The sequence below is a fragment of the Equus quagga genome, chromosome 1, assembly GCF_021613505.1.
Source record: "Equus quagga isolate Etosha38 chromosome 1, UCLA_HA_Equagga_1.0, whole genome shotgun sequence".
In the NCBI taxonomy this organism is placed as follows: domain Eukaryota; kingdom Metazoa; phylum Chordata; class Mammalia; order Perissodactyla; family Equidae; genus Equus; species Equus quagga.
This window is the reverse complement of record NC_060267.1, coordinates 86,828,826-86,852,801: the sequence shown is the minus strand read 5'-3', so window position 1 is coordinate 86,852,801 and position 23,976 is coordinate 86,828,826. Positions and strand designations below refer to the sequence as shown.

Below are 23,976 nucleotides of genomic sequence, written 5' to 3'. Positions count from 1 at the left end.
TCAGACAGGAACCGGGTACAACAGACAATGTTCGCCGCCTCGTTAGTAACTGTGAGATGATTCCAATTCCTTCCTGTTCCACGCTTAACAAATATCCTTAGATGTTCAGGTGAAAAAGACAAGTGTGAATTCAATGGAGAACATTAGTAATATTCGAGAAGTCAAAGGAACTTCAGAAATGCTTCTGCAGACAAAATAGATGATGGAAACATAAAACCCAGTGAATTCAACTGCTCTCCCTTTTTAATCAGGTTTACAGAATGGCATCATACATTAGTAATCACATTAGGAGACAGGATGGGTTTCCTGTACATATACAAGATTGTGCAAGCTCGTTAACTGAGGCTTATATAAGGTTTTACCAGTTTCAAGAGGAGAGGCAGTACAAAGCTTTTTAATACAGGTGAAGCACAAGAAGAATACGGTTGACAAGACAATATCAACTCAGCAGAGGTGAATTCTTAAGGCGTGTGGCCCCTGCCCACACTGTCTGCCACTCATCAAGCGGAGAGGACTTGCTCTCTCGTGAATTTAACCTTTGCTGAGCACAGGCATGTGGGACACAGCGCTCCATGGTGACTCCATGGCTCGACACACCAACTTGGACACTGAAACAAACTGAATCTTCCTTTCTCCAAGTGTTCTCAAGACTAATAAAGCTATTCCTGGTCCTCCTACTTCTTGGGTAACCTACATTCTAAAATACATTAAGTAATTATTAATCTGGCAAAGTTCTCAAGCATTTTGGCATTCAAAATATCTCAAATATCTCATGACTGTTAATCTACTTACTAAAAATTCTTTGAGCTTCAAGAAGATTGTTTCTGATTTTTGCCCCCCAGATTACGGCAATTACATATAGAATAAACTCATTAGACTTAAAAAAAAAAAAAAAAAAAGAGGGCCAATATAGACTTTTCCCTAAAGAAATAAAGCAGAAACGGGGAAGCAGGGAGAGAAGGCGTAGGGCACACAAGGGAGGACGCCAGCTCCACTGCTTGTCTATCATTTTATGCAATCCACTAATAATTCTGAGCAAGTGTGCTCCTATTTTCCTTTTTTATACCCAATCGCATCAGAGAAAGGAATTCTTAAAACCTCGTCCATTTAAAACATCTAGTTGACATTTACTTGGCCCAAACTGGAATGAATTCCCATGGCAGGCAACAGGAAGCGGGGCCGGATTGGCACGGTCAGCTGCAGTCTCATGGCAGGAACACAGCCCCTTCCTGCGTGGGCCGGCTCTCTTGCTTATGCACCTCAGGAACACACACAGTGACAGCCTACATTAAACAGGCTTCCAGGACACGACGGGCAAAGAAAAAACGTGCATCACATCCATCTCCATCCCTCACGAAGCCTAATTCTCTTACTGTAGCGATTTAACACATATCTGTAGAAAAAAGGCTTTCATAAGCAGGTTTTTAAAAAGAAAAAGCAGAAGAAAGCAGTAACTGTGGCTGAGATTTGACCTAAAGTGGAGGAAAACAACTAAACATTTACCAGCCTTTTAATAATTTTACAAGATGATCTTCAATCTGTATTTCTATTACTTAACTGTCTCCGAATCAGACTATTCATACCAAATACAAACGGATTTTTCATTACAGAAGTTAATACTACAAGATTTCAGTGAACTAAGCCACTATCTCCCCACTTAACATTATCTTTGTAAAGTCCATGTAATAATCGGTGGCTGCCGAATGCTTCCTACGGGTGATTTTGTACTTTAATGCTGATCCTTCACGTAAAATAAGTACTGGAAGGAAGCGTAGTAAGAAATATCCAAAGAACAACTGTTCCTCTTTCCTGAAAGAGCAAAATCAAATTACTCCCTATCTCCCACCCCAGAGCTTCCAGGCAGACGGTTACCAATTCCTAAACTCAGAACTCAGCACTATAATAAATCCTGTTATGGAGTCAAGCCAGCGATGGCTACTGCAGAAGTCCTTGCTCCTGACAGGGTTTCCAGAGGGCAATAGCTGGGCTGTGCTTCCCTGGCAGCACCCGAGTCAAGACGCGAGCACTCGCCTCCGTCTCAGAGGTTTCACTCTGATGCCAATCCCTGGGCTTCCACCCTCACCACTGGCTCAAGCACTGAAGAACGCTCTCTCCTGCCTCCAGCGCAGCCCTACACCCCAAACTCACCACCTTCCCCTCCACAGAAAAGAGCCCTGTGCAGCGCCTGCATCTTCGTATTTATTTCCATAGTGATAACATGGAAGATTTAGCAACCACTGTGGAGAAAAAAAGTCTCACTGACTTGTAAGTTAAATCCCTTAAGGGATCTCAACCCTTCCAAGTCTTCTACTGACCTAACATTTATTGAATCAGATGCTGAAGTAAATGGACTCCCTCTAGGTCTTAGAACCGTGTTAGACAGTTTGTCTCGTAAAGTATTCATAACGGGATTTGACTTCTAACACCTAGGCGAGTTTGACAGTTACAGCCCATGAAGCACATGGCTCTGTACACAGATTTCTTGATCTGATGTTCAAAAGGACATTTTGTAGCACTAGTTTAATTTAAATCTCTCCTTAAAAGGCAGAAACCACATCCCACACTCCTATGCAACTTATTTCGGTATTTTAAAATCAATGAATGAGAAGAGGTGGAGGCATAAAGAAAATCGAGCTTCTTTAGGCACAAGGAAACACAGAGATCTTGGAGAGAGGGAGAAGACTGCCTCTGTACTCATCTGCTCAAGGCTGTTTGTCACAGTTCCCTTAAAAATGCCTGGAAGTGCTGTCAGCAAGAAGGGACTCAAAGTATGGGACCAAGTTTGTTATAAAAGAAGTTAAACATTTTTAAGAAACATACAAAGTGAAACCAGTCAGTGACGACCTATGTACAAGACTTGTGCTTGACGCTTTGGTGTGCCTCCTTGGCCAATTTCTCACACACCAAAACCCAGTCCTGATTAATTATCAATATACAATCAAACCAAAATACTGAAAGACAGATTTTTGTTCAGAAGAGGGAAATAAAGGCACAGAAACCTGCCAAAATAGATTTTTTTCCATAAGAGAATGGTTGATTAAAATAGTTTATCACTAGTAAAACTCGTATCACTAGAGCAGACAATACAAATTAGTTTTAAAAAAAATGACATTCACTGAATTCCTGGTCTGTGCATTCAATGTGAATAATCATCAAAAATATATTACAATTAAAGGTTTGTAAGGAGTTCTGTTTGGGGTTTCTACACTATATTTAGTATTTCAAATGGGAAGTACCATAAGAACGTATCAGAGATCTACTGGATGGCGATCAGGTCTGTCTCCCGCGGCAGGTCCGGAGCCATCCACGGTGAGATGCCTCAGTGACTGCGCGTCTTCAGACCCCTCATCGAAGGCAGCCCTGTGCACCAAACTCCGCACCTACACAGTTCGATAAACTGTATGACACTTTAATAAATATTTCTGTGTATTTGTTTTTTGCTTTTAAGCTCAGCTTAAATTTTGTCAAGGAAACCATTTTACAAGAGGGTACGTCACAACCTACTATCAGCAATATTCCTTGTTTATTAGAATCTGAAGATGTCCATATTACATCAAATATAAATATATATTATATTTACATTTCCTTCTTAGCTTTTCAATTTAGGTGAGTGTATTTATAGATAATGCCACTAACGTCACCACTATTATAATCCTCAGTGCAACTGCTATTTTCCTTCCATTAGATGCATATAAGATTAGACAGCATCTTAAAAGAGGTGTACTGTTCTTCTTTTAAAATAAAAGGAAAGGATGGGTATCCAAGAATGGAGATCTAGGAATTTTCTAGATTTTCTTTTGTTTTTTAATATTTCAAAATACCTTAAAAACGTGGTCCCTTTGTGCAGTACTATTCTCTACTTGGGGACAAGAAAATAACAAATATGCAACTCAGAAAGGAAAAGAGCCCAAAGAAAAGAGAACCTGCTTGTTAGCTCATTAATCTGTTTAGTAAAGATCTGTTTTAAAATGTCTGACTGCTGTACAATATTATACAAAAACCATCTTCAGCCTTCAAAGCAGCTGGCACATTGTTTAAGAGCTCTGCTGGCCGCCTCACAGTCTGCTGCCTTGCTGGACCCTGGTCATGGTCACTTGCGGTCGTCGATAGTTTTGATGAACTCCACTGCTGCTGTGAACTGCATCCACCAATAGGACTCCTCTCCAGACAGACAGCTGGCGTAAAAGCTACTGATGTACTGAACAGTGGACAGCAAGCAGGGTGGATTAGCCTAGAGAAGTGAAAAATAAAAAAAGAGTCAGTTACTCAGATGTATAGCTCTGCAAAAACCATTTAACAGCTTCAAATGTTTTTCTGTGAAAGAGATACCAGTCCCTTTGAAAATAATCCCCAAATTCTTTTTTGGAAGTAGTTTGTAAACCCTAGCTGCTGTGAGTAGCAAGAGTATATTGGAAAGGCACCCTGGACTCTAACCCTAGCTGAACTATCTGGAGCTTTCTATCCTTGCAAGTCACTTAACCTCACTGGTCCTTAAGCAGGCTGAACTAATCCCAGTGGATTTACTCAACATCCCAGGATTCCAAAACATTAGATAAGAAAATAAATGCTGTAGGTAAATTGAGCTATATCTGGTTAGTGAGTCCGGGTAGAATCAGCTGAGAAAGAAAAAACCAAAAAAGATAATATGCCCTCTGTTGTAAGAGATAACACAGAACACCTCCTGCTTTTCCACCTTCTTCCTGTGGTGAGAAAGGACACAGGTGTGTTAAGTGGGGAGGAGGACAAGCTACGGTCTGTTGGAACTGTTAAACTGACTGTGTAAGGACTGGGTACATCATGCGTGGAAGAGAGAACAATGGCCAACAGGAGGACTTATGACCATAGGCCCTGATCCTATGGGTTCTGACTGAGCTAAGAGTTCAGGTTGCAGAAATATTGCCAATTACTAATATTTATGTCAGATATACTTTGGACATCCAGAAATGGGCCGAGCTGACTGGAACACAGGACAGACACAATTACTTGCTGGCTGTGTGCACCTAAACTGCATGGTCCCCTCAAGATGTTCAAAATAGGGGGCCGGCCCCGTGGCCGAGTGGTTAAGTTCGCGAGCTCGGCTTCAGTGGTCCAGGGTTTTGCTGGTTCAGATCCTGGGCAACGACATGGCACCGCTCATCAGGCCATGTTGAGGTGGCATCCCACACAGCACAACCAGAGGTGCTCACAACTAGAATACAAAACTATGTACTGGGGGGCTTTGGGGAGAAAAAAGAAGGAAAAAAAAAGATTGGCAACAGTTGTTAGCTCAAGCGTGAATCTTTAAAAGAAAAAATGTTCAAAATAAACCATTTAAATGATGAAACTTTAATTTTAAAGTCAAGAAAGGACATGAGATGTCAGTTCTTTTAAAAAATAATATGGTACAGCCCTGATGGACCAGCAGTTAAAGTTCTGTGTACTCCACTTCAGCGGCCCTGGTTTGGTTCCTGGGTGCAAAACCACACCACTCGTCAGTCAGTAGCCATGCTGTGGCAGCAGCTCACACAGAAGATCCAGAAGAACTTACAACTATACACAACTATGTACCAGGGCTTTGGGAGTGAAAAAAGGGAGAAAAAGGAGGAAGACTGGGAACATGTTGGCTCAGGGAGAATGTTCTACAAAAAAAAAAAAGGTACAATTACAAAATAAGAGGCTAAAAGAGGAGAGAGACGTTTGGTAAATTTGGTAGTTTATATGACGAGTACTATGAGGAATTCAAAGTGAAAGGAAATGGTAAAAGCACAATAAAAAGAATTTGCTCTCATTCACGCATCCATTCATTCAATAATTATATACTGAGTCCCAATCAAGAACTTTAGGCACTGCTTGAAAAGCTGAACATGTTCATCTAGGAATCCAGCCCCCTCATCCTTTCTTCTGAAAACCCTAACTTCTTTTTTTTTTGATTTTTAAAAACTTATTTATTTATTTTGAGGAAGATTAGCCCTGAGCTAACATCTGCTGCCAATCCTCCTCTTTCTGCTAAGGAAAACTGGCCCTGAGCTAACATCTGTGCCCATCTTCCTCTACTTTATATGTGGGATGCCTGCCACAGCATGGCTTGCCAAGTGGTACGTAGGTCCGCACCCGGGATCCGAACCCGTGAACTCCGGGCCGCTGAATAGAACATGAGAACTTAACTGCTGCGCCACTGGGCCGCCCGCCACTAACTTCTGAACAGAACAAAACCTGACATTAAACACTTTCTTTCTGGATAACAAAGAGCTTGAGACTCATTAAGGAGCTGAGGTCTCTAATATCATGTGAAGCCCTGCACCACCCTGCTCAGAATGCCAAATAAACTCATTAATAGTAGTGAGGGACCCACCTTGATCAACACAAACACCAAAACTGGGACAAAGTCATCTGCGCCAGGGACGGAGTCCTCGTTGGCCAGGCTCAGGAGGTTCATGATCGTGGAGCACATTCTCAGGATGCACTGCACTTTGTCCCGGGGTGTCTTATAAGCACTTATTGTCCTGATTTCTGACTGTGCAGATGGCCACGGCGCCTCCCGAAGATAAACCTAAGGGAGACCACAGATAGACAGATCCTGAATCTGACGGCAACTTCAGTTACGACCTCAGCAACCTCCACGTCAGGAGGCAGAGGGGTACGGTTGGTGCCTTTGCCTTCTTCAGTAAAACCAGATTGCCGTTCCTTCCCCCTTGCACTTAACATTGAAACTGAACTTTTAAATAATTTGCTCTGCATTTTAAAATAAAGCAACCCAGGTATGCATTAATAGAGGAAAGGGCATACAATAACACAGAACCTAGAATTTATAAAATTTCAATTATCTTTCTTACAAAGCTAGAATGTTTTGAATTTCTCTACATGGAGTAGCTGATTCCAAAAGCACAAACAAGCTACTTTTAAAAGAGAATAATTAAAAAACTAACATGTACCTTTGTTGCAGTAGTTCTAGAAATAACAGATTCAAAAAGTCAAAGACAATTAAAAACTTTATGCAAATGACATTCCATTAGTGGGGATTCTAATAAAACAACCAGAAAGCTCAAATACTTGGAAATTTCCTATTTTCTTATTTTGGAAGAGTTGTATGCAGGTAAAAATGCTAATACCAATAACTACAAGGTGGTTTTGAGGTCATGCTCAGATTCAACTCCCTCTCCTGGAACAACAGCTTTCACACTCTTGGAGTCCCACCAGATCCCCTCTTCAAAGGGGACGTCTCTGCAGAAACCTGACTCCAAGAGCAGGCCGGGCCCTGCCTGTGCACTGAGGGTCAGCGCAGGGGCTCCTCGAGGCTGGCTCTCCCTCCTCCCCACTACTCACATCCCTCTCCACGCCACAGAATTTTCATCCTTGGAAGGACCTTTGAGAACTTTACAGTTAGACTGGATTACATCTAGTGCAAATGGCATTTTATAATTTGTTATCTTCTGTTTCCTCGAAAAACTGGTAACATGCAGATGGTCCACTGAGCAGCTCTTGGTTAATCACACCACCCACGCTGTGTGAGTCTATTACCTCTGGAATCTGAAGAGCTCTGTGATTGGCAGTCACTACTTTCGACAGTCTCTGAATATGTTCATGAAGAACCCTGAAAACCGCCAAAAACACAGATGTAAATAGATATTTCAGAAAATAAGGTACACAAATAGTCAAAATTGATTTTTTCAAAACATCTTAGAGTTATTTCTTGATACAGATTACAATTATAGTTGAGCCTATCTCCTAGCTATAAGTATGCTGTCTTGTCAAAAAAGTCTTACATTTAGGACCTGCCTAGAAATGCTGAGGGAGCTGAGGGGGTGCAGGGAGAGTAGGGGAGTCCCTCTTTCCTAGACCAGGACAGCCTTCCAAGGGAGACAGGAGAGGAACCATCAGCCCGGAAGCGACTTGGGCACACTAAGTAAACAGGCTGAGAGGAAGAAGAGGGATCAGAGCCAGAAACCAAAGAGCACAGATGCTCAGATGGAGAAGGAGCTCTGAGAGCACGAAACCTCATTTCAGAGAGGAAAATAATTAGGCTTAAAAAGGTGAAGGATTTGCCTAAGGTCACACAGGGGTTAGGAGCAGGGGCTAAACCCAGCTTTCCTGGCTGGAGGGTTCTTTCCAGAACACCGTGTTCACTCCCCACTCTATAAAACCTGCAGAAATGCCAGGGAGGAGAGGGTAGGAATACTCTGCTTCAGAGTTGCTCTTGGCAGCAAATACAGTTTGAATGTTCCCACTTCTCACTGGATTCTGAAAACCAGACACTGGTGTTCTGGAAAGAAAACAAGTCCCCTTTGGCGAACTAAGTACAGAAGTCTGGGGTGAGCTAACAGCCTCTAAGACTCCAAACGAGAGAGAGGGGCAGGTTGGGATGGTCCTAACCCATTCACAGGAAAGTGAACTGTCTCAAATATACATGTGGTATCTTAAAATTTCCATGAAAAACCCTTATATAAACCACTAATGATTGACCCTGAGGTCCTATTACAGGGACCCCTTGAGAGTCACTGGCCCAGTAAGCCACTGTTACTGCTGGGGAGCATAGCGGCCACCTCAATGTCTGGGGGCAGAAAGAGGGTTGTCAAGCAGTGCTCCAAAAAATGCAGAAGAGGAAAAATAAAAATGCTAAATCATCCATAGTCTCACTACCCAAAAATGACCACTGTTCCATTCCAGATTTGTTTTCAGGATTGATTTTTTTTAGGATTACTTGTTTAGCAACAGCTTTATTGAGATAGAATTCACACACCACATAATCCCAGGTATTTTTGATATTCAAATATGTAACTTTTCACTCCTAATACATAGATAATAAGTATATATTTGAAGTCACGCCCGGTGCTTCACGCTCTGATAGAGCCTTATGTTCCAGCTCTCACGGAGGGAACAATCCAGAGGGGAGAGAAGCAGCCATCGAATGATCACACAAACCAGTGATCAAGAACAAGGGGCAATTCTGCCCCTCAAGAAACATTTGGCAGTGTCTGGAGACAATTTTGGTTCTCACAACTGGTAGGGTACTACCAGTATCTAGTGTGTAGAGGCCAGGGATGCTGCTGAACATCCTACAGTGCACACAGTAGTCTCCCACATTAAAGAATTATCTGGGGCAAAATTGCAGTAGTGCCAGGTTAAGAAATTATCATTCTATCAAATGTAAAACTGCCAACTGTGGCAAGTGCTAAAGAACGGTACATGGGCCTGAGAGAGCCAGCAACAGGGGAGTTCACCCGGTCAGAAAGGCACACGGGCCTGAGAGCCCCAGCAGGGCAGTTCACCTGCTCAGGAAAGCCCACGAGCCCGAGAGAGCCCCTGCAGGGGATTTCCCTAGGTAGTCCAACAGAAGCACTCACTGGTCACGAAGTATGTCCCCATCCTGGTTAGGGTAGAAGGCAAGCTTGAAAATCCGATTCATCACACTTCGTTCAATGGCCAGCTGAGCATCCTGAAGCTGCTCCTCACTTGCATTTTGCCATATGACATCCTGGGCCATCGCACCATAAAGGAACTGCAGAAAATCTTCTACCTGAGCAGTTTTATCATCAGCTGCTGTGAGTTTCTGAAAGTCTCCAATGAAAAAGAACAATTTTTAAAATACACATCTGAATAATTTTAAAAAGGAAATTACAGAAATCATTTTAATCATTAGCTATGCAGATATTCCACGCTTAAAGCTGAAAGTACCTAGGTGTGGCTTATTGTAGGAGAACATGCAGCCAAATCATTAAAATCAGGAGAAAGGTAAGAAATGTGTAAAAGTTTAACAGCAAGGGGTTTGTTATAAAAATGATATGCCTTTTTTTTATTTGTCTTTTTTTTTTTTAAACGATTTTATTTTTCCTTTTTCTCCCAAAGCCCCCCGGTACATAGTGGTGTATTTTCAGTTGTGGATCCTTCTAGTTGTGGCATATGGGATGCCGCCTCAGCATGGCCTGATGAGCGGTGCCATGTCCACGCCCAGGATTCGAACTGGCGAAACCCTTGGCCACCAAAGCGGAACATGCGAACCTAACCACTCGGCCATGGGGCTGGCCCCTATATGATTTGTTTTTAAAAAACAAGAGAAACTATATGGATGCAAGACTTGACCAAGTTTTCCAACTTATAATTTATAAACTATAGATATTCAGTGCAGGATAAAAATGAAATTTATCGGTGTGACATCAAGGTTTAATTATTAAGAATCCATAAAATAACTGGGAATTTAAGGAACTGCCCTTAGACATGTAGGTGCTCAAACGAGCAAAGCAAACATTGCCAAATCTTCCCCATGATACACGGCTGACGAGACGCTTCTCCAAAAGGCCTTAGTTACCTTGAATGAACTCCCTGATCTTCTTCTCTTTGCTCTCCAGCAGCAGCCTCACACAGACAGTGGTAAAGTACCGATTGGCCACCTCTTTGTCCCGCAAAACCCTTTGCAGTAGCCTTTCCAGGTGAGCCTGTGTGGTCTGTAGTCCTTGTCGACAGCGAGTGAGATAAGCAATATAGGGGGCCCTTTTCCTAAAAGGAAATATGCTTTGCAGGACATCAGATATATTTGGTGCACACTTCCTCTGGAAACTAAGAGTCTAATTTTTCTTTAAAAAATAATTACCTCATGGACTTTGGTTTTACAAATTAGCATGTCAGGCTGAAGACAACTGTCCTGAGGGCTAATTATGCTTGCCAGCTTAAGAAACAGAACCCTTCTGCACATTTGTGACGAACAGCACCTACTGGGCTGAATACTTAGCTACCTAACTCACTAAACGTTACCAAGTCCCTTCAAATCGTTGGTCTATTTTATACTGGAGCACAGTCTCCATGCTGGCAGGAGTTCATTCTTAAAAGGAAAGTGATTGCCTCGGAAGACTAAAATAACAAAATACGGGTGAATATACCACTAGATCATTAAACCCACCACCAATTATTTGCTTAGTCTAAATGTAACAATCACTAGAGCAGCTACTGCCCAAGCATCGAAGCCTCCTCACTTCGTAAGCGTCTCAAAAACATTTTTCTCCTTACTGTTAGCAAGGGGTGGCAACAGACAAAGCGGAGCACTTCCCAGGCCTACTCCCGTTTCCCCGGTGCAGGGAAGTACTCTTCCTCATCACCCCTGAAAAAAGGAAAATGACATCCGAGTTTTCCTGGCCTCCCCTCTGCCACGGCTGCTTCTGTGCAAAGCTGAATAAACTGCATTCCTCTGTTAGTATGAGCTGCTCATTTATAACTACATTTCCAGACTAACTAAACAGCTAAATGTGTTCCATGGAAATGTACATCCAGGTAAACCTAGCAAGTACTTGTAGTAAGCCTCGATTCATTTTTGAAATAAGAAGCGAGAAAAAAATACCACTGAAAATAGATATAACAGCGAAACCAGATGGGAACAGTACCTGTAGTCCTCGGCAATTGAAGCCAGCAGTTTCCTACAAGTCCTATTATCAAAGCGGCACACACAACGCATTGTCTCTTGAAGTTGAGCCATTAAATTCTTGTCTTGTAAATTAATTGCTTCAGCTATTTGAACTTTTAAGAAGCATACAATTTCATTATCTAAACAAAAAAACAAGAATTCCGTCATGGTTGAGAATCTCCTTGGCCTTACATAAGCTGTAAGCCATCCCCCAGCCTCTGGGACATCCCCCCTGCCTTCCCATGGATCAGCAGAACTCAGCTGCAGCGCCACTCTCAGAGAACACTTCAACAAACCATTAGCAACCAAAGTGCCCTTAGCTGACACTAACACGAACATGTTAAGTTGAATCATACGAACTTGCTGCAGAGCTTAAATACAGTGGAATACTAGCAATTCCGGTACGGTTCAACCTTTAAATACAGGAAAAAATAAACTATAGTGCGGCAACTTACCTTCTGGATCGGTATGATCAGGTAAACCGTTCCTGGTTGAATGGGTTAGCACTGGGAAAGCGACAGAATCCGCAGAGCAAAGGGCAAGCCTCAGTTTCTTTTTCGCATCTCTGAAGAACAAGTGAAAAGGACATTAATTTCTTTATCCAGATATGGTCAGTTTGTGAACATTTGCTATGTAAATTAATATGTTACCTCAGGACTCAAGTATTTCAAGTGGCCATAAATAAAAGATCATTTTTAACTTACTGACACCTCCCTTACAGGAACAGGCTGCCTAGACACCCGAGAAACAAGGCTGTGAAAGGGCTCTGGGCAAGGAGTGCTCTGTACACTCACCAGCATCAGTCAGACAACAAATCCTTTTTGACCTTCTAGCATAGCATATGCCAAGCTCTCTGAGGAGTTTGAAAGGTGCATTATGCCAGGGTTGGGAGGGGCCACAGAAGTCATTAGAACCATCTCACCACGCAAACTAAGAAGGCCTTCTACCACACCTCCTGAGAAATGTTGATCCTGCCACAAGACAAGCTCACCACCTTTCCCTATTGGTTTGCTTCCCATAAACATGTGATTTATGAAGCAAGCTAATCAAATGTAATGTTTGCCCATTTTGCAAAAACTCGTAAAATATACAGTGGTAAAGTCATGGCAGGAAAATAAAAATTCTCTTTGCTGCTCCCCCCAATTTTAGTGCTGGGAAACAATTATAAAGCTTCATAATATTTATAAATAAAATGAGGTACTGTTCAGAGTTTGCTTTAGACTAATTAGAGGAGGAGAGGTAAATATGAAACAATATTGGCCATGTATCAGTAACTGATGAATCTGGGTAGTAAGCACATCATTGTACGCGCTCATTTTTGTATAAGTTTGAAATTTTCTATAAAAAGTTAAGACAGACAGAAACAGAGACGGATGGATGGATGACCAGGGCGTTAAAACTGACAATCCCTGTCTGGGGAAGCAGAGGTTCCCTATGAAACAAAGGCAAATTCTTCAGGCTATTAAAGTCATTTTCTTTCTCAAGCCCCATTAGAACTAGAGAGTCTTGCCCAGGCAACGAGGAAGATGAGAAGCTGAGAGAGCTCCGGCAGGTGCACTGGAGACAGTGGGTCATTCAACAGCTCTGCAGCTGAACCCACCTCCTGCCTCAGCCCTCCCCCAGTGTCCTCACACGGCCTGGGGGCTTCACATGGGCAGATGCACTGCCACTGGTTTCACTTAAATACTCACGTGGCCCCTGTGAGCATATGGGGTATTCTTTTTAATCCCTGAATTAAAGCCTTTGACATATGACATCTACAAGTGAGAGCAGGTTATCTTGGCAAACAGCATTTCATTCTTATTTCTGCTTTCTATTTGTGTGTTAAGTGACTCAATGAATCGCCTGACTTGAAGTGACTGCCTCGGTAACGAAAAGTCCAAATCCCAAAGTCCTGAATCCTATAAAAGAAATACCTGTAAGAGAAAGCGGAGTCCTGAGGGTGGGCCGCTTGGCTCGCGGAGTCTGGGAGGTCGTCAGCCGAGATGTTCTGCAGCGTTTCGTCACGAGGAGAATCATGTGCACTTTCACCATCACCCAGAACCTCTACACAAATCCACCCCCCAAAAAAGGATAAGCAGGTTAATTCGGAATATTCTGGCACTACTAGGTATTGAGAGCAACTCAATAATAAATTAGCATCGTGCTTTACAATAGGAGCTCTTTGGAAAAGAAAGAAAAAAATTTGAACAGTTAAGTTATTGATAGCAATGATAATCTATCAAGAGAGCAGTTGTTGAAGAGAGAATGGTTTTACTTCTTATAAACCAATCCTAAGACAAAATAATGAAAGTCTTTATTAACTTAATAAAGATAATACTCTGTAATCAAAATCACTGAACTACAGAACTAAAAGGGGCCTCAAAAATCATTTGACATAACTTCTCAGACAAGGGAAACAATAGAAAGAATAAACAAATGGGACTTCATCAGGCTAAAGAGCTTCTTCAAGGCAAAGGAAAACAGGATTGAAACAAAAAAACAACCCACTAACTGGGAAAAAATATTTACAAGTCATACATCTGACAAAGACTTAATACCCATAATATATAAAGAACTCACACAACTCAACCACAAAAAATCAAACAACCCGATCAAAAAATGGGCTGGAGACATGAACAGACATTTCTCCAAAGAAGATATACGGATGGTCAACAGGCACATGAAAAGATGTTCATCATCGCTGACCATCAGGGAAATGCAAATCAAAACTACACTAAGATATTACCTTACACCCATTACAATGACAAAAATAACTAAAACAAATACTAACAAATGCTGGAGCAGTTGTGGAGAAAAAGGAACCCTCATACACTGCTGGTGGGAATGCAAACTGGTGCAGCCACTATGGAAAACAGTATGGCGATTCCTCAAAAAATTAAAAATAGAAATACCATACGATCCAGCCATCCCACTACTGGGTATCTATCCAAAGAGCTTGAAGTCAGCAATCCCAAAAGTCCCATGCACTGCAATGTTCACTGCAGCATTACTTACAATAGCCAAGACGTGGAAGCAACCTAAGTGCCCATCAACAGATGACTGAATAAAGAATATGTGGTATATATATACACAATGGAATACTACTCAGCCGTAAAAAAAAGAACAAAATCGTCCCATTTGCAACAACATGGATGGACCTTGAGGGAATTATGTTCAGTGAAATAAGCCAGACAGAGAAGGACAATCTCTGTATGACTCCACTCATATGAGGAATTTAAAAATGTAGACAAAGAGACAGACTAGGGGCTACCAGGGGAAAGGGGGGGTGGGGAGTGGGCACAAAGGGTGAAGAGGTGCACCTACAACACGTCTGACAGACAATAATGTACAACTGAAATTTCACAAGATTGTAACCTATCATTAACTCAATAAAAAATTTTAAAAAAAATCATTTGACATAACACCCTCATTTTATAGCCATGGTATCCTGCCCAATCAGAAAATGGTTTCCTATAAATAAACCCTTTGGCCAGTGGCTGAGGTGGACCACGCGCTCAAGTCTCCCATTCTCCTTACCAGGGCTTCTCCCACTGCCCAAGAATGAGCCGGGGATGAACTCACAAATGCAGCCGGGCCAGACCTGTGGTTCCCACAGTTTTTATGTTATCAATTTAGATAACACATGCACATATAAAATCAAAAGGAATAAAAAGTTCCCTGGTGTAATAAAGATGCTGTGTTTATGTACAAAAAATATCCTTATTCTTAAGAGAGAATTTCAAGTGCTCAGGAAAAAAAGGAAAAACCATATAGAGAGAAAAAGTGGCAAAATGTTAATAACTGATAATTCGTAGATAGAAGGAAGATGGACCTTTACTGTACTAGTCTTTCAACTTTTCTGTTATTTTAAAACTTTTCAAAATAAAAAGTATGAGAAGATTCCCCCCCACCGGCTCCCTCTCAGGTACCCTATGACGCCCCCTGGAGCCAACTCATGTTACCAGTTTGTTAGAGATTCTTCCAGAGACACTCTGTGCACATACAAGCATAAATACATGCAGCATATGATTTCTGCTTTTATATACTTTTGTTTCCTCCTAACTTATCTTGGAGATTGTACCATATTTTTCTGACAGGTATTCAAAAGTAGCTATACAAAGGCTACTTTTAATTCAGAACACCTTCATCAGTGTGATAGACACATTACTATTCAATCTTTATCATGATTATCACCTGCACTTTCATAGTTTGCCATCGCTCCGTCACTGGGGCTGGTTCGTTTAATGGCATTTCTGTATTTGTCCAGAATATCCTCAGCGACCTGAGCTTGCGCACTGAGTCTAGGGCTGGGATCATCTGCAGGGAAAGGAGAGGGAGAGCATTAGCTCCCCTTGGTTTGTACCAACTCTGATGTTAGTACGACACCAGGAGCATAATCCCAAAGGCGGATTAGGAGGTAAGACTTAAAAAGAGCACATATCTCAATGTTAAGAGGCACCATGCAGCTGCCTACTCATCCTGCTTCTAGTTCAGTGAACCTTGCCAAAGCACGAAACTGGGAGGGTTAGCTCCACTTTTTCATCATCGCCAGAATTCTGCATGACAGTGTCAAAAAGTTCAGTGCAGACTGAATGGATGATGGGTTTCTAAAGTGCTTACAATCAAATCACTCTTAGCAATTCATTTTAACAGAACTTCCAACGAGGCATTTTTACATGCAGACTTCATTTATTCAGACATCTCCATGCTGAAGGAGGAAAAAAGAAGTACTCAAACTTAGAATTAAACTCTTGTAAATAATAATAATAAATGCCTTCCTCCATTCTTCCTTCATGAATTTCTCCCTCTACATCACATGTGAAAACTTCAGATACTCATATTCTCTCTCACCCTGACAGTGCAGCCGCAGGACTAGAGCACCTCTGTGCGTGCAATGGTGTCAGAGGCGCTCCTAGAGAACCCAGACATTGTTGGGGAGTGCTGGAATTGTGCCTGCAGTGCACGGAGGAAAAGCTTATCACAATCACAGACGCAGCACTGCTTACGGACAGGACGGTTATCCTGTCAGCAATGTCAGCATAGCAAAATGTTTTCCCGGAGTCTACGATGGCAGAGTCACTAATTAACAGTTGTCACAGCATAGAATTGCTAGAGATCTCTGGGACAAAATTAAGTTCCATAGTGAAACGCAAACTCCTAAGATAGATCTAGGCCAAGCAGGTAACCGTAAATGTCTATATTCTGGTAGAATCCTATTTTTTAAAAAGTCTAAAATTACATAAAAATCACTAGATTTTATATGTGTGTCTATGTTAATAGCAGCTAATATTAGTAGCAGCTAACATTTATTGAGCACATGCCACGTGCCAGGAACTGTGCTAAGCACCTTATATGAATGATCTTAATTAATGACCACAACTACTCTACAAGGAGGTACTATCATCATCCCCTTTTATAGAAGAGAAAATCAAGGTAGAGAGAGGTTAAGCAGTACATCATAGGCTCTTCTTTTGTTTCCATGAAAAAAATATTTAGTATTCATGTCTCCATAAAATTGTAGTCAAGTGTAGAGAGAAAGGATTTCCAAAGTAACAATCTTTCCACTATAATGGTATTTGAATGCATGTTAAGAGAGTCCTAATAAAATCTGATCTTCTTCAAAATGTAAAACCTTTATCATTACAAAATCTTTTTTGGAGGGGGAATACCCTTTTGCTATTGATTTTGAGTGCTGAAAAAGGGACAATAAAATTTGGCTGGGGGCAGCCCAGTAGCATAGTGGTTACGTCAGCATGCTCCACTTTGGTGGCCCAGGGTTCGCCCATTCAGATCCCAGGTGCTGACCTATATACTGCTCATCAAGCCATGCTGTGGTGGCATCCCACATACAAAACAGAGGAAGATTGGCACAGATGTTAGCTCAGGGCCAATCTTCTTCTTCTTAAAAAAAACTTGGCTAAACATAGTGAAAGCCACAATGTTGCTCATAACCTTTATTTCTATAATGCCATTCTTAAGAATTTTATCCCAGGAAAATAACGAAAATGCTATATATACAAAGATGTGTGTATATATATATATATATATATATATATATATACACACACACAGTAAGACATTGGATACAATTCAAATATCCAAAAGCAAGAGAACATTCACACTGCAGTAAAATCATATGATAGATTATCTTAGAGCCAATAAAAATTACTGAAAAGCCAGCTATGTCTAGTAGAAATTGGGAGAGGATTTATGAAATAACATGGTAAAAGAAGAATACAAAGTTACACACATACTCTGATTCAATCGTGAAAAGGCCATGTACAAATATGGAAAGACTGGGAGAGAACATGAAAAAAAGAATAGTTACAGTGGCGGGATTATGGACAGATCTTAAGAAATTTCCTTTCATAATATTTTAAGTTGATTTAACGATAATTTTCAATGAGTCATTAATTAGAAATGTGTAGAAATTCCCACACCAGTAGGGAAACTAAATTGCTTGAATCAAACACAAAGAAAATGAAATATTTTATGAAAAAACTTACTCTTTTCAGCTTCTGGTTTGGGCACCAAGAACCAAGAAAAACACATGGTCCAAAGACACGAGTAAAAAGCAATTTACAACTTCTCCCAAGCTATTAATTCAACATTTTAAAAACGTGAGAGTTCATTAAGAGTATCTCCCTTTATAAATGGTGGTAGTGTTCCAACACTAGCAACACGGTAAGGAAACAGGTATCTTGCCAAAAGGATGCCTTTCCAATTCTTCTCAATCAGACTGTAGTTCCTGAAGAACAGGAGTCAGGTGTGATTTGACTTAATACCTACAACACTCAGCACAGTGCCTGGCACGAGTCAGATGTTCAACAAGCATTTGCTGATGGAGTAAGACAGGCTTGACTGCTCTGGGCAGGGAACCGTGGCCTGCAAGCACAGCTCCTGGAGGTCAAAACCCTTTACTCCAGGAATGTCACTGCGCTGACCACAGCAGGGCTATACGGCAGGGCATGGGGACGTCTACTGTACAGAACGAGACATCAGAATAAGATGGATTAAAATGGGATTCTATCTGTGCTATGCTGAGCTCTTTGAGGAGGATGTTCTTTTGAAACGTATCCCATTTTTTAATGAAAAAATCTTCATTTTAACTTGGTAGGATAACATAATTTAAAATTCAAGATTAAAAAAAGAGGCGAGAAATTAAATTTCCCTCTAGAAGCTCTATAGTCATTGGAAACAGTACACAGCTTTCAAACTCAAGGTTGGGTCATTAATACTATTTCTCAGATTCTTTCCTTTTAGGGTGCTCATTCATAATGTACCAAAAAGAAGCTGCAAATATACTAATGCTGAATAAGGCAAGAACGCAACCCCTAGTTCTATTTCCCTTGGGTCAGATAGCAATGCTAAAATGATTCAAGCTGTAAAAAATTGGTAAAGTTTATAAATTTATGGTATGTTTGACCAAACACTTTATCATGAAAAAAAGAAATGATTAGGTAAAACAGAATTTCACTGTGATCCTAAACAATCAAGAACTACAGATGGAAATAAATTTAGAATTCTACAATCAACATTAGAGAAAACTATTCAATGATCCCGATATGGCATGCATAGCACTAAAACCATCACCACACTTTCCTAAAAGGCACTGTGTGTCATCATCCCACTAAAATGCAGAGTTGGAGGATATGCCTAGAGGCTCAGGATCAGGGGCCTCATCATAAACGGAAGTTATGGTCATGAGGATGATGATGGTGGTGGCAGTCTGCAGGAAGAGCACACTGAGATTCACTGTGGCCGCCAACTGGACACCACAGAGCTACGAAGAACATACTCCCCATGTACACACACAGACACACTCTTCTAAAAAGGCAACGCTTATGGCACCCAAGAAAAAGTGTTATGAAATATGTGCTCTGGGAATGAAGGAGCCAGGAAGTCCATGGGTCTACAAACCTGTGAGTGTTGAGAATCTGTCAGGCCCCAGATCATCTTTGTCTTTTTCTTGTTTTTCTTTCTTTCTAAATGGTATAGGAGCTGGAAATTAAATAAAGTCAGTAGTGTGACATATAACATACTGCACTACTTGGAAGACAGCAGTCATTTTGGAGTTAACTGGTGTGCCAACATTTCTAAGTGAAAGGAGGTGAAAAGTTTAAAAGCTAAGAAATCCCGGGTGTCAACTGATAATTGTTCTTAAAATAGCGTTGAAGGTTCTTAAAGAAGCTTTCAGGATCTGCTTTGGGGTCATCTGCCACAGGAAGAATGATTTAACGGACTCTACTGGGTCTGCATCAAAGACACTGCCTCTTAACTTCTGCTCAAAAACAACACATTCCAAGCTCTGAGCCTCATTCTCTCCTCCCATCGAGTGGGCTTGAGCATGGCGTGAAAGCAGTGCTCCTCAGCTCCTGAGCGAAACGGTGCACAGAAGAGCCCGGCGGAAGAAGCAGCTTTAATCCCAGACCATCTCTCCTTTCAGGAAGAGATGCTTTTGCCAACTCAAATCTCAGTACCTATTGGTATGATGCCAGGCTATTCACAAATAAAGCAAACAATTTTATACAACTGCCTTCCAAAATAAACACTCACTAATATTCACAGTATAAACATTCTCAATGAACAAAAACATAAAAAGCTTAAGTTTATTCCAGGAATGTAAAGGATGAATTTTCCATGTTTAATTACCAATAGCATCCCTTTTCCCTGCAATAATTCTTAGCAACATGTGTCAAAAGCCCTGTACATTTAACTTCAATGGTATATGACATTTAAACAACTGTGACCTGCATGGCTTCCATTTCTGAACACAATACCACTTCCTGCAAAGAACAGGAGCGGTCCTTTCTAGAGCTCTGCCTTAGCATTCACCTGAGTGAGGCCAGTTCCGAGACCCTCCAAACAGCTAGAAGCTCAGGCCCAGCAAGCCTCACAGAGGAGCTGAGAGATGGGCTCTCCGAGAGATCTGAGGGCTTTGCTTCTGCTTGCTAATATAGCATTCTAATGTTTTATAAAATTACCTTTCGGCATGGCAGAAACAAAACGTTTTCTCCACCAAGGTCTGTTCCTGTCTGATTTCTCATCATCGCTATCTTTGCGTTCTTCAGTCTGTAGAAAAAGTTTGATGTTTTATTTGGAGTTGGACAGCAGGATGAATTACTATGAAAAGGATTTCAGTTAGTGTGTGAAATACAAAAACCACTCTTGTTTGACTTAAAAGCAAAACTGTTCTTACCGCTATATAGGCAACTTATGGAACACGTAAGTACACCTTTTAAGCACCAGACTATGATCTGCTTGAGAGTGGCACTATCCCATTACTCTTAGTAAACCAAAAGCTTAAAACAGAGCCTAGCATAGGGTAGGTACTCAATGGAATGAGTAAATGCAATGCAAACAAAATCTAGAGGGGTAGCAGAGATGGTAGCAGCAGGATTAATTAAAAAACCGCACATGCACTGTGTGTCAAACAGTGGGTGTAAGGATTTATATCATCTCATTTAAACTTCACAGTAGTCTTAGGAGATAAATACTACTACTAAGCCCTTTTTATAGATGAGAATTATCAGGCTAAAAAAGGTCATCTCCTCATCTTCCCCAAAGTTATAGAGCCTGTGTGTGGCACAGCTGGGACTCAAACCTAGATGTGACCAAGGTCAAAGTTCATATTTTGATCACCAATTATCATGAGTTATCATCAAGACTACATGTCAAAGGGCAGGGATGGCAATTTCTTTACTAGCCTATCATGTGACCTTAGACGAATCATTTCACTTGTTATTTTCATCTACAAAACTGGAACTAGAAACACCTTCTCTGAAGGCCTCCATGGGAAAGGGATATCAGAACCCAAGCAGAGAGATGAGGGCATCTGTGCCAGGGAGGGTTTAGCAGTGGGGATAGGATACTGATTACATATAGGAGGACTGATCGAATAAGTACATACATGAAGAATAATGAAAGCAGGTTTCTCACTGGTGGAGAAGGGAGTTACAAATATGGAAAGGGAGAAAGATGAAATGAGATGTGTTGATTTCAGACTGGGATGGAATGTATCAACGTGAGCTCATGGTTCTCAACATTTACAGAGAAAGAGAGATACAGAAATACACTTGTAAATGTGTGTGTACCACCCTGCACACACACACACACACACTTCCTAGCTCTGTCTACTGAGAGGTCCTGGGGGCAGCAACGTCCCTACAGCAATGAGCACAGCTAGTATCCAGATTTTGACTTCTAAACACCATTTTCCACCAAAAACAGCAAGGACTCCCTGGAGAAATTGCTGATTTCAGGACTAGGGCAGACAGAGTACAACATAAGCTCGTAGCATTTTGTGCCAGAAAGCAAAGAAACAGTCAAAGAATGATAGCAGCATGTCAAAAGAAGCTAGGAGTCAGCTTGAAGGGGTTCCCACTGGCCAAATCAGGGACAACTGGGCTTCAAAATAAATGATGGTAACAAACTCGCTGACTAAAATAGAAAATCATGAGCTAATAAGTTGATAAATTTAAAATTTGATGAGGAAAAGGATATTTGCATATTTTCAAGTCTCCCCTCCCCCTAAAGTTACTTATTAATTACAAAAGGGGAAAAAAACAACTTTACAGTGGTGAAGCCCGGCAGACAACACCTTTATCAAATGATCCAAATGAACAGCACAGTGATGGAATAAATAAAATTGCGTGCTACCTGACAGGATGTAATGAAAAGAACACAGAGTCACTTCAGTGATACTCCTGCCAAAGATGAATAACCTCAATCTAATCATGAGGAAACATCCAACAAACCTAAATTGAGGGACATTCTAGAAAATAACTGGCCTGCAATTTTCAAGAGGATGAAGGTCATGAAAATCAAGGAAAAACTGAGGAAATGTTCTAGCCTAAAAGAGACATGACAACTAAATACAAGATGTGATTCTGAATGGGATCCTTTTGATCTAAAGAATGTTACTGGGACAACTGGGGACGCATTAGTAGGGTGTGAGAATTAGCTGGTAGTAATGTATCAATTTTAATTTCCTGAGGGTGATGGTCATACTCTGATGTGTAGAAGAAGATGCTTGTTTGTAGGAAACTTACACTTAAGTATTCATAGGTGGTGGATCAACTTACTCTGACATGGTTGGGGGGGAGTTCTTTGTAACTACTTCCAACTTTTTTGTAACTCTGTGATTGCTGCAAAATAAAAAATAATACCTCCTTGGGGAAAAAAACAATACCTCATCTAACCATCTCAGAAGGAAACTGTGAGGTTTTAAGTGAAATTAGATACAAAATTGCTTAGAGAAAAGTTAAAACATTACTACAAAAAAGTAGTCAGTAGTAGAAAATAGTAGAGGTTTCCCATGGGGTATGGTCATGGATATACTAGACAGATAAATCATCTTTAATCATCTCTACTGTCCATCCTTAATCTTAGATGTATGTATTCCACGTTAATTTCAGAGAGCAGGAGAACCAGGCAGATAGAACGCTACAGCTGACCACAATTAGCCAATTCTTCTATACGGCTTGAGCTCCATACCTCTCCTCTTGAGGAGTCCTTACTCGGGGATGAAGATGATGAATGAGGTGCAGCCATCAAAGAAGTAGCACCAATGGCTGCGGCTGGAGGGAGTTCTCGCTCTTCATTCCCTGGACGTCGGTTCCAGCTGGGGTCACTCATGGGTCGCCGGACAGAAGACACTATATCAGAGCTCCTGCTGCGAACTAATCTCTCAGGGTAAGAATGCCTTTGCCTGAAGGCCTCCATTTCAGCCGGAGTTAAAACATGGGAACCAAAGTTTGGCAACCTGGCCTCATGTCCTCCCACAGCTCCTTCCAGGATTGGGGGATCTGGTGGTGGATGCGATGGCCTGGCATAGTGAACCTTTGGCCTTACCACAGCAGAGGCCCCTGGAACACAGGAAAGGTTTGCCACTGAGACACAACTGATCCAACAAAGGCATTAACAAAGGGCTTTGGTTTTGTTCTTCTGTCCCTGATAAGACAAGAGTTACAAAGTTCATGTGACTAGTTTACCTTCATGTGAAGACAGTGGATCAAACATGGCAAGCAGAGACTCAGACTGCGAAGGAGGAGAGGTCAGCTGGTGGGCACCTAAAACAGACCGGCAAACTGTGAGACGACGTCAGAACTCAGGACTCGTGGAGAGTTTCAACACAGTGAAAAAGGTTCTAGCATTCTTCCAGTTTTCCTTTTTTAAGCAATTAAAATTTGAGGGGCATATCAGAAAAAAAAATCTAATCAATATCAAACTCTGGTTACTTCAAATTCATCTGATGTTTTACCTACACACATGGATTTTCACTACATTTAAGCGGTCTAGTGGTACATTTATGCTCTTAAAAATTACTGACCCAAAGAGCTTTTCATTATGTTAGTTACATCTATTGATATTTAACATATTACAAGTTAAAACTGAAAAGAAGCGCATAAATATAGTAATCCATTTAAATATGTCCACTAAATGACAACACAAATAACCCCTTTTAATGAAAAATAACTATATTTTCCAAAATAAAAAACAGCAAGAAGAGTGACGCTATTTACAATTTTGCAAATTCCTTTAACGTATGGCTTAATAGAACACAGCTGGATTCTCACAACTGATTCTGTTCTCGATCTGGTGCAACACGTTGTTTTGCTTGAGGT

General features: G+C 41.1%; 1 protein-coding gene across 8 annotated transcripts in view; it reads right to left on the bottom strand.

The window, feature by feature from the left end:
• Positions 1-221: 221 nt before the first annotated feature.
• Positions 222-23,976, bottom strand: part of GAPVD1 (GTPase activating protein and VPS9 domains 1) — a 61,640-nt gene continuing 37,885 nt past the window's right edge. For 4 of the 8 annotated variants that reach the window (XM_046669366.1, XM_046669545.1, XM_046669720.1 and 1 more), the window contains 13 exons: positions 23,344-23,421; positions 22,847-23,217; positions 20,335-20,422; positions 19,271-19,351; positions 15,545-15,667; positions 13,285-13,414; positions 11,824-11,933; positions 11,349-11,508; positions 10,283-10,470; positions 9,321-9,534; positions 7,498-7,570; positions 6,332-6,529; positions 222-4,231 (listed from right to left, as the gene is read on the bottom strand). In XM_046669366.1, the coding sequence (XP_046525322.1) occupies positions 4,091-4,231; positions 6,332-6,529; positions 7,498-7,570; positions 9,321-9,534; positions 10,283-10,470; positions 11,349-11,508; positions 11,824-11,933; positions 13,285-13,414; positions 15,545-15,667; positions 19,271-19,351; positions 20,335-20,422; positions 22,847-23,217; positions 23,344-23,421 (1,955 nt within the window). In that variant the 3' untranslated portion in view covers positions 222-4,090. The remainder of the gene's footprint in view (positions 4,232-6,331; positions 6,530-7,497; positions 7,571-9,320; positions 9,535-10,282; positions 10,471-11,348; positions 11,509-11,823; positions 11,934-13,284; positions 13,415-15,544; positions 15,668-19,270; positions 19,352-20,334; positions 20,423-22,846; positions 23,218-23,343; positions 23,422-23,976) is intronic. The other 4 variants (XM_046669632.1, XM_046669878.1, XM_046669801.1 and 1 more) reach the window with 3 other exon arrangements.